This window comes from Leptopilina heterotoma, unplaced genomic scaffold (assembly GCF_015476425.1).
Source record: "Leptopilina heterotoma isolate Lh14 unplaced genomic scaffold, ASM1547642v1 Lhet_112, whole genome shotgun sequence".
NCBI lineage: Eukaryota > Metazoa > Arthropoda > Insecta > Hymenoptera > Figitidae > Leptopilina > Leptopilina heterotoma.
The window spans coordinates 427,921-440,039 of NW_025110831.1; the positions used below are offsets into that span (position 1 = coordinate 427,921).

The window sequence follows — 12,119 nt, forward strand, 5'->3', positions numbered from 1 at the left end:
TGGGAGAACTTCAACTGCATTAGAAAAAAGAAAAGTAAACGCAATTCCATTTTTTATATCGTCAATGTCACTGGATCCAATTTTACAGATATGCCAATTTTTTGCCTTTTTTCTTTTTTGAAGAATACGAATACCAAAGTTGAGGAACTTTTTTTTGGTATTGGTTCGTAAATATCAAAAGAGATCTTTTGAATCTAAGTACTACTACAACTACTAATAAATACAATACTGATAATTAGTAGTTGTAGCAGTAATAGAGATTAAATTAGGTTCTAAAATGCTTTGGATGTTTTACAGATTATACTAAACGGGGTCAAAGTTTATTTAGTTTGCTAAATTTGTAGCTGCGAGATGAATCAACAAGATAACGACCACAAATATGCTTTGGATGTTCTATACACTATCCCAAAAGAAGTTAAATTGAATTTAGTTCTAGATCTAGAGAAAATGGAGCACCAGCAACAACACTTAGATGTTCTACAGATTATCCTAAAAGAAGTTAAAAGGTATTTAGTTAACAACAGATCTAGAGAAGATGAAGCAGCAGCAATAAAATTCACATGTTCTACAGATTATCCTAAAAGAAATTAAAGTGTATTTAGTCTGACAAAAATTTAAGTACAAGAAAATGGAGAAGCAGCAACAGCACTTAGATGTTCTACAGATTACCCTACAAGAAGTTATAATGTATTCAGTCTGCCAAAAATTTAAGTGCAAGAAAATCGAGAAGCAGCAACAACAATTTGATGTTCTACAGATTATCCAAAAAGAAGTTAAAGTGTATTCAATCAGCAAAAAAATTTAAGTACAAGATAATGAAGGAGCAGTAACAATACTTAGATAGTTCTACAGATTATCCTAAAAGAAGTTAAAATGTATTAAGTTCTCGATAGATGGGACAACAGCAACAATAACGCTTAGACGAAATAGAAATTGTTCTTGAAGAGGTTAAAATGTTTTAAGTCCTCGAAAGATTGAGCAGCAGCAACAATAATGCTTGGACGAAATAGAAATTGTTCTTGAAGAGGTTAAAATGTTTTAAGTCCTCGATAGATTGAGCAGCAGCAACAATAACGCTTAGACAAAATAGAAATTGTTCTTGAAGAGGTTAAAATGTTTTAAGTCTTCGATAGATTGAGCAGCAGCAATAATAACGCTTAGACGAAATAGAAATTGTTCTAAAAGAAGTTAAAATGTATTCAGTCCACCAAAAGTCTAAGTGCAAAAATAAAGCAGCAGCAACAATGACAGATTCTACACATCATTCCAAAAGAACTTAGTTTTTTCAATTTCTACTACAAATCTTTTGCAGCAGCAAAAATATTCCTTTAGAGGTTCAACATATCATTCTACAAATCCTCCTAACAGAAGTTAGAGTGCACTTAGTCCACTATAAATCTAGGTATAAGAAAGGAGGTAACATCAACAACGATGCTAAATCAGTTTCAAAGAAATTAAGATATTTCTAGTCCATCACTAATCCAGATACGAAGAGATAGATCAACAATGACGCTCTTAGTGTTTTACAGATCATCCTAACCGAAGTTAAAGTGACAATTGTCTTCTTAGAGGAAGAAGACCACAAGCTACTTAAGGGGATATGTAGTAAAAGTAGTATCAGTAACAGTAAATGTAGAAGCAGTAAAATAACGAATTAAGGATACGTTGAAAAGCATTCTTTTAAAATAAACGCAAAGGATTTGTGATCGAAAAGAGGAGAGACAATTGGTCTGTGGCTCCCTCGTGTATGGACTGGCCGATGATGTAACGGTCAGTGACCCCCACCCCACTGAAACCCCTCTTATTTCTTCTGACCACTTCACGCAAGATCACTCCACCCATCGACCCACCCACTCTTCCCGCTATTCCCCTATTCTTTCTCATTCTCTCTCCTTCTGTTTGCCTATCCATCCCTAGCTCTATCATTACTATTGTTGTTGTTGTTGTTATTATTATTATAATTATTATTATATAAATGTTCATTAAACTCCATACAAATGTTGTGTGTATGCGCGCACAACAATACACACTGCTTCTTCATACATAGTGCATAAAACTCAGACTTATGGTTCATTACTGCGAAAAAAAAAATATTACGTGGGGGTCATCATTCATTGAACGCAATGCTGGTCATTGACAATGAACAATTTTTATTTATTTTCGTATTTCTTTTTCCTTTGCGATACTTATGATTTTCTTTTTGAACACAATATTTTAAAGAAACTGTTTTGCTTCTTCGATTTCATTTATAAATAAATCCTACAAACTTTCAATCCACTTTTGACTAAAACTTTTTACAAGAAGATAAAGCCATTTTTGACCGAATTTTAGAATTTAAAATGAATTTAAAATTCAAAAGATTTAATAAACCAAACGTTTGAGTAAATTGTAGTAGAGAAGGGGACTTCCAAGTAGAATCGAGTAATTCCAAACAGAAACCAAAGATTTCCCTGAAATCGTAGAGAAAATTTATTCGACGTCAACTTTTGGGACCTAACAAAAACAGGAACAACACTTCCTTTTTGCATCGAAACAAGTTGAACAAAATTTTTTGTACAATGTGTCATAAGAAGCAATGCGGACATAACAGTTTTCTTGAAACTATCAAATTAATACTAAAATGGATCAAACTGATGCCAAAAATTTGGATCAATTTTTGATTAGATCCACATTTTTTATGTCAATTTGTTGCTATTTGATTCTTTTAAGTTAACAGTGAATCAATTAACATATATAACAAATAATTCACACTCAACAAGGAAACAATATTATCATTTTCACAGAAATCGTAGAATTTTATCTGCACAATAGACTTCTTTTTGCCTTCCAGGAAAATTTTGACAACAAAAGATATATAATCAGAAATGCAAACAGATGAAAAGATATTGGTAATTCATGCATATACATACGCACATGTTTTGCATCATCACACTTTTTTTCGCCTTCTTTTATAATACATGTTTGTATGTATGCATGTACAAATCAAGAAACTTGGAGAAAAAAATGGCGTGATCAAGGTTTGTCTATTTAAATTTTGCGTCACACACGCTAATTGACTTTGGAAATTAGTCACAAGATGCTAATTAAATGGATGAAATTGGAATATATAATTGATAATTTTACAAAATTATTGTAACCTTCAAATATTTTCTACTCTCCAATTCTGATATTTTAGTTTTCTACTTATTAAAAAGTATAATATGTCTATAATCTACTATTTAAACTGATTAAACTCATTAATTAAATTACTAAGTCGGTAACTTCTTTGAAAAAAAATTGTTAAGCAAAAAAAAAGGTATTTGTTTCTATAAAATTACAGCTGTTTTGATAGTCAATGTATGTTTAAGGCAATTCTACAATTTTCGAGAACTGATGAAATTAAAGGCGTGGGTCGAGGCTGAAGGGAATTTTTTTTCTCTGTTGTCCCCCAGGATATTTTGCGTAGAAGGGAGTCTTTTTTCTCATTCTCGCTTTTCTTGTCTTGTTTAAATTTGAGAAAGGTTGCAAATGCATATTACGACTGGAAACTCGTGTCCCTCTCATTGTCGGGCTAGAATGTCAGAGGCGCATTGGCATTGACTGCAAAGAATTCGCGTAGAATTCCGCGTACACCCTCGAGGCGTTGAGTGAAAGGAAGTTGCCACTTGCACGCGAACCCTACTACGCTCTATTTTAAAGGGAAAATTGAGAGAGAGACAGAGAGAGAGAGAGAGAAACATCTTTGTTTCGTTTTTTCAATTCTGTCATTTTTACGCTAGCAAGTAATTTTTATGCTCTTAAAAAAGATTATAGAAGTTTATACAGATAAAACAATATCTTAAGCCGTTTTACAACTTAGAACCAAATTTGACTGAAAACTAGTACTAAATTTTATTCTATCACTTGTAGGTGTAAAAGTACTACTAGCGACTCTAACTGTTGTACTACTAGTATTACTGCTATCTTCATTAGAAATTTATAATTTTACCCAAAAATAAAAGGTACTCCACATAAAAAATTTCCACTGTCCAGATAATTTTTAATTCTTTTTTTGGTCGCTTTCTTCACAATTACTCGACTCTTGCTTTAAAACTTTTCTCTCCACTTGTATTGCTGAGGTAATTTTTGTATTTGTATGCACAGTGAATTATTTCTAAAGATAATTAGTAATTTAGTAAATTGCTCTTCCTATATATAATTATGTGTATCTTTTTTTACTGTTAGAGAAAACAATAAAAATTCTAACTTTGAATAGAAAAATTTAGAATTCAAAACTATCTCGAAGCATCTTTCTTTCTCTCCTTGTCTCTCTGATTCTTTATTATCAAAAAATATGTTCCCAAAGCGAGAATACAATTCTCTCGTTTGTAGTGTATAACGAGATTAGAATACCGTTATATCTCGCACATTTAATGAGCAAGATTTTGTCTATATGGAATATTAGAGAGTCTCGCAGGTTCGAAACTACTACAAACTGGAAAATTAAATATATGAAGGAAAAGTAAAATTAATTAACTAAAAATTATTTTGAAAAGGAAAAAGCAAATTTTTTTAACTGATTCAAATAAAATGAGTTATAATTTTCAAATTTGCAAATAGAGAGCGAGGGAAATGAATATTAAATTTGAAATTTAGGTTTCATAAAAATGTTGATTTCGTAAACTATTTGCCGTCTCTTGCAGCTGTAAATAAGCCGATTAGTTGTGAAAAGTTATTTACTCTGTAAATATAATATATTGCATCGCTGAACCTGTCACGTCAGTTTGATGGAATTAAAATCCATTATTAGCAACATTATTGTGTATGTTGTAAACTGAAAGTGCAATATTTTCTTTCTGTGTAATGTGTGTGTATGTGTATAAAAATATAATTAGAAAAACGACTATACCAAAACTTATAAATCTTAGAGGTTATTTCGCCATTTAACCTTTGACCTAAATTTTACAGTTAATCTTACTAAATTATTATAAAGAAACATTTAATAAACATACAGAGTTGCCACAAAAATTAAATTTTATTTTTCCCCCTGACCCTAAAGAATATTCTGATTCACTCTAAAAATTATTAGATATTAAAAAAACATAAAAATACACTGTTAGAAATAGAGAAATAGTAGCACTATTAGTAACTACAATAATAATAAATAATAATACTACTAATATTCGGATGTTCTTTTTGCCAAAAATAATGAATTACCTTTTTTTTATATAAAATGAATACATACATCAAAATAATAAAGTCCTCTCACTGAAATTATTATGGATCACTGGCAATTGGTTGCATGAAGCCTGATAATGATGATGTAATATTATTATATTCTCTCTCCACACTCACACACAGGTAATATTCTCGAATTGTTTTTCTTTCACTTGTTTTTTTTCACAAGAGAAGAACTATAAACCGTCCAACAAGAAACACACGTGTTGTAAATTTATATACATTAACATACTCATATATATCAAAACGGAAATGTTGCTTGATGATTGTATTATTGAAAAAGGAGGCAAGTGTTATAATATGTGTGTGCGTACATAAAGAGAACAAAGAGAATTGATATATACATATGGGTCACATTATTTGAAAATACAGGTCATTAGGAAATTAATTACTTTTTTTTGGTGAAACAAGAATCCATTAAAAAGTCTGACCAAGCACTACAAATTTTTATACTCTGATGATACGCACGGAGAACCACAAAATATATAATATGTTGGAGAGATTCGTACTACAGTTATATATTTGGAGGTTATAATCAAACTGACAAGAATTCTGTCCTAAGTATGTGCATATATATATATAGAATAATATACTTTTGAATAAGTGTTTATATATGAGAAACAAGAGAGAGAAAAATGACAGACGTCTCAAGGACAAATCAAGCCAAAGTCACAGGGAAAACTTGTTTACTAATTTCATCAATGGAAATTAGCGTCATTTTTCGGGGTTGTTGACATTTCATTTCTTTATACAATATAATGTCGCGGTTAATTATTGTTTGTTCGTTTCTCAAAAGAAGTAGAAGAAGGTAAATCATTATATATAATAACATGCTCCCATTCCTCTAAAAATTAAATTATTGAACATATAAAAATACAAATAGTAAAAAATATCTCTCAAGGCATATTTTTTTTCTATTCTGTATTATAAAACTTTTGAAGAGATAATTAAAAAAAAAAATTATACACTATTGTATTGTACTGAAATAAATAATAATTATAATAATAATAATAAATTGAATTCTCTACGGGCAAGCATATCACTGTTGTTACGACACATGAAATGTCAAATGCAGTTTGCATATTCAATTATGTGTTCAAGGTTGGAGAGCATAAAAAGAAATTAGTGACAAACAAGGAATTGTTATTTGCTTACAATAATCATTATCGTCAGTTTGTGTGTGAGTTTTTTAAACCCCCGAAAAAAAAGAAGATGAAAAAAAATTAAATCATTTGAAATCGCCAAAGACAGAAAAAGAATTGTCGAGATTGAAAATATTATTTGTGAATATTGTAAAAGTACCATTATTTCTTCCATCAAAACTACTGCATAGTATTATTTGTTACTACAAACGTATATTTACTTTTGTCACCATTATTTTTAGTAATTATTGTTTGTATAGTTTGAAGCAATTAATATTTGTCACCAGAATAATTAAAAATTATTAGATTATTAACCATGAATTAAAATATATATATATATATATATTATTTAGTTTGTAACAACCATAGTTAATAACAACAATTGCAATAATCATAGTTTAGAACAACCATTCCAACAACCATAGTTTATAAAAACCACTGTAACAACCACAGTTTATAACAATCATTGCAATAACCATAGTTTATAACAATCATAGTTTACAAAAACCATAGTTAATAATAACCATAGTTTATAACATCCATAGTTTACAACAACCATAATTTATAACAACCATTGCAATAAACATAGTTTAGAATAACCATAGTTTATAACAATCATAGTTTATAACAACCATAGTTTATAATAACCATAGTTTATAACATCCATAGTTTACAACAACCATAATTTCTAACAACCATTGCAATAACCAAAGTTTATAACAACCATTGAAATTGTGATTAAAAGACTATAACTTATTGTAACAACCAATAATGGTAAGTATAGAATCCTGCGCAACAACCATTGTTGTTTTGAATTTCTATAAATAAAATAGGTAGACTTTGTCATAAGTAGCAATAATGGGTAAAAGTGCAAATGTGTGAAAAATGAATGTGTGTGCGGATGTATGAGCTCATTCTGAATGAAATGAAACGAGACCAGTAGGCGTCCGTATTCAATGCGTGCATCGCGTTCAATAGTTTTGACTCAAGAGAATTCGCGGTCATCGAACAATGTTTTATACAAAAATTTCTTTACAATATTTTTTTTATTTAATTCTCTATACCTAGACGATATATTATTCTTCATTCAATGATACTTTTCTTTATTGAAAATGGAAATTTAAAAAAAAAATAAGTCGGCAGTTTAACCACTGTTTGCGAGTACTAACGATTGAAACTACCATTAAAACTGTACCATTAATTGTAGCAACGATCTTAACCATAATTTTAACAATTATGGTTTCTAACAATGAATGGTTAAAACTACCATGAATTGTAACTAAAATTGCTTGTAACAACCATGGTTTGCAACTACCATAGTTTGATTAACCATAACCACAATTGTTTGCAAAAACCATTGTTAGTAACAACCATTGTTTGTAGCAACTATTGAAAGCAAAAATAATAAAGACCATTGTTAGTAACAAACATTATCAGTAACAACTATTGTTAGTAACAACCATTGTTAATAATTGCCATTGGTAGTAACTACTATTAAATGTAACAACTAATGATAGTAAAAACCATTACTTTTTTTAATTATATTTTTTAAAAATTTTTCTTGTAAGAATTAATTTATTATCAAAAATTTTAATGAAATTCTTTTTAACAATTCAATTTTCTTCAAAATAATTTTAATAAAATTCTACGTAGAAATTATAATTTCAATAATTTATCAAAATTCAATTATTTTCAATATCCACTATTTCAATTAAAATTTCACAAAAGAATTCAATTATTTAAAAAGAAATATTAAAATTCGTCTCAATAAGAATTCAATTATTTTCAAAAGTAATAAAATTTATTCTTCGCTAAAATTAAGAAAATTTCAATTATCTTTATAAGTAATAAAATTTTTCTCCAAAATTCAATTATTTTCAAAAACTTTTCTTAATCGAATCAAATTTTTTACAGAGATTCAATTATTTTTAATACAATTTAAAAATTTGTTAATAAAATTCTTTATAAGAGTTCAAATTAAAAAAAAACATTGAATTCTTCAATAAATTATTTATTTTTGTATTTAAATAATTGAATTCTTCGCAGATATTCAATTATTATTAAAAAATTTAATACAATTCTTGGCAAGAATTCAATTATTATTTATAAATAACAAAAATATTCCCAGAAATTCAATTATTTTCAAAAATGACAAAATTTTTAGCAGGAATTCAATTATTTTCAAAAATTTCATAAAATTCTCCCCCAAAAACTCAATTCTTTTAAAAAATAACATTTTTAGCAGGAATTCAATTATTTTCAAAATTTTCATAAAATTCTCCCCCAAAAACTCAATTCTTTTAAAAAATAACATTTTTAGCAGGAATTCAATTATTTGTTAAAATTTTCATAAAATTCTTCACAGAAATTCAATTATTTTCAAAATTTTTAATAAACTTTTTGGCAAGAATTCAATTATCTTTATAAATAAGAAAATTTTTCAGAAGAATTCAATTATTTTCAAAAATAACAAAATTTTAATCAGTAATTCAATTGTTATTCTTAAATTTTTTTTTAAATTTCGGCGAAATAATTCAATAATTCAATTATTTTTCAATTATTTAAAAGTTTTTTGATATATTTCTTTATGAGAATTCAATTTTAAGAAATATTCAATTACTTCAATTAATTAATATTTATTTTTTTTACATATTTAAATAATGCAATTCTCGTAGAATTTTCTAATAAAAATTGATTTTAAAATAAATTTTAGTTAAAATTTTAGTCAATAATTGAAAAATGAAAGCATTATAGCTATTCTGAGAAGGTTTCAAATTAAAATCTTTTAAAATCTGAATTTTTCCTACTTTCAACTAACAAATTCTGTGGAATTATTTTTTTTGGGAAAATTTTATTTTCTATTCTTTTGAAATTATTTGATGTTTTTATTTTCTGAAAATATATGTAATCCTAGAATTTACGAATAATCAAAATTTCGCGTAAAATTGTATTAAAAATTCTAGAAAATAATAATGGAATTGAATTGATGAAAATAATTTCGAACAAGTTGCAGTAACAATGTTTCTTATAATATAAAATAATGATTTTATCACTTTGTCATTTTTAATTATTATAAAACATGAAGACATCGATTGCTCCGAGTCGAAGACTCGGAGTGATCGATTTTTTCATATTTTATAAGTTGTTTAATTTCAAAAAGGTTTGAATTAAAAATTTTCGAAAATCTTTATTCTTATGTAGTAACAATCAATGTTTCTATACCTAATTTTTTTTAAATTGACAAATGAGTCCAAAAAAAAAAAAAATTATCATATCTCTTTAAATATGAGAAATGACCTCAAGCATGCTAAAAATATATGAAAAAATATAATAAAAGTGACTGAAGGCAATAAAACCGTTTTTAAAATTTTCATCGTCTGGCATGAGAATAAGCGATGAACAATTTGTGTGTACCAGTGAAACAGAGGCCAAGTTTTGCGAATACTGAATTTTTAGAGTAAAACATACAGTGCTTTGGATTTTAAAGTTTGGCAACGTAGGAATCAGAAAGAGAGAGAGAGAGAAAGAGAAAAAAAATTGAAGAAATATCTGGCAACGTTGCCCTGGTCCGGGGACCGAAACGAGCAAACGTATAATACATATACATATATGACAATGTATTGTACACGTACGTATAAAACCCAAGCCGTGGCGGACAATCGTGATCGTCTCTTCTTCAAAAAGGAAAGAATTCGTCGACTATAATATACACGTACATACATACAAACATGAGGAGAATAACTGGAAATTCGTTTCATTGAACATTTCTCATAGAATTTTTTTTCCTTCCTCGACTCTTTTTATATTTTCTACTCATCGCTCAAAAAAAAAAAAAAAAAAAAAAAAAAAAAAAAAAAAATTTCAACCGTCTGAGTTTATTCAACTGTTTTAACATGTATGAATCACATATGGATAATGTACATACAGTATATATATACTTTTGCGAGTTTTGTTAATAAACATTTCTTATTTATGATCCAAGAAAAGGAGAATAGAATTTTCGTCATTTTTTCAAGAATGTGAATTTGTTTTAACAATTTAACAACAGAGTTGCCACAAATCAGGAAATTCAGGGTAAAGTCAGAGATTTTTTTTTAAAAGTACTGGAAAAAATTAAATGTTTATAGAATTTATAAGAAAATTCTGAATTTTTATGTCTTTTTGTTTGCCTCATAAACAATGAAATTACCACGACTTCTAAAAAAGACCTATTCAATTTTTTCTATTTCTGACAATAATTTTAAATAACTTAATTCTATTGAAGAACTGCCATAAAGTTATTATTTATAAATCATATAATGAAGTATTTTTTTGAAAAATTCTGATTTCAATTCTGTTAAAATCAGTTTCAATTTAAGAAACTTTATTTTTTTAAAAAAAATTTTAATTTCAATTCTGTTGAAATTAGTTTCAATTTTAAAAATTTTAACACAATTCTTTAAAAGAATTCTACTGTTTTGATAAATATTAAAATTATTTTCAGAAATTCAATTATTTTCAAAATTAAAAAAAAAAAATTCTCGTCAACATTTCAATTAACTTTATAAATAGCCAAATTTCTCGCCAAAATTCAATTATATTTAGAAATTTGAATAAAATTCATTGTAAAATTCAATTATTTTCATAAATGACAATATTCATAACAGAAATTCAATTATTTTCAAAATTAATAAAATTTTTCGCAGAAATTCAATTATTTTCAAAAAAATCTAAAAAAAATTGTCGTCAACATTTCAATTATTTTTATAAATTAATAGCAAAATTCTTCAACAAAATTCAATTATTTTCAAGAATTTTAATAAAATTCATTGCAAAATTTAATTATTTTTATAAATAATAGTATTTATCAAAAGAAATTATTGAATTGCGAAAAATTTTTGAAAATAATTGAAATTTTATAATGAATTTTATTAAAATTTTTGAAAATAATTGAATTTCGGCGAAGAATCTTTGGAAAATAATTGAATTCTTGTGATGAATATTGTTATTTATGAAAATAATTTAATTTTACAATGAATTTTATTCAAATTATTTTAATAACATTCATTTTAAAATTCAATTATTTTCATAAATAACAATATTCATAACCAAAATTCAATTGTTTTCAAAATTAATAAAATTTTTAGCAAAAATTCAAATATTTTCAAAAAATCTAAAAAAATTGTTGTCAATATTTCAATTATCTTTATAAATGAATAGCAAAATTCTTCGACAAAATTCAATTATTTTCAAGGATTTTAATACAATTCATTGAAAAATTCAATTATATTCATAAATAATAGTATTTATTACAAGAATTCAATTATTTTAAAAATAAATAAAATTCAATTATTTTCTAAAATTTTGATAAAATTCATTACAAAATTTCAATTATTTTCAAAAAAATTTCTTAATTTAGTAATTTGTATATTTATTATTTTAATAAAATTTTCCAAAAGAATTCAATTATTTAAAAACAATTTTAACAAAGTTCTACATGAATATTCAATTATTTTCTAAACTAATGAAAATTTTACAGGAATTGAATTATTAAAAATAAAATTTAAATTAATTTTTTCGAAAAAAATCAATTGTTTGCAACTGTTTATAAATTTCTTTGCAAAATATTCAATAATTTTCATAAATAATATAATTCATCGGAGAATTTCAATTATTTTTAATACAATTTTAATCGAATTTCTCGATAAATTTTATTAAAATTTGTCGAAAGAATTCAATTATTAAAAAATTTATTGACAAAATTATGTATAAGAATTCAATGTTAAGAAACATTCAATTATT

At 26.1% G+C, this 12,119-nt stretch overlaps 1 protein-coding gene across 6 annotated transcripts in view; it reads right to left on the bottom strand.

Moving 5' to 3' along the window:
- The window catches only part of LOC122504895, a 92,342-nt gene that overhangs the window by 67,099 nt on the left and 13,124 nt on the right, over window positions 1–12,119 (bottom strand). The window contains exon 1 of one of the 6 annotated variants that reach the window (XM_043616266.1): window positions 5,589–5,707. The exons of the other annotated variants lie outside the window; for them this stretch is intronic. Coding sequence (XP_043472201.1) covers window positions 5,589–5,614 — 26 coding nt within the window. The 5' untranslated portion in view covers window positions 5,615–5,707. Of the gene's footprint in view, window positions 1–5,588; window positions 5,708–12,119 lie in introns of those variants that run through there. 6 annotated transcript variants of the gene reach the window in all.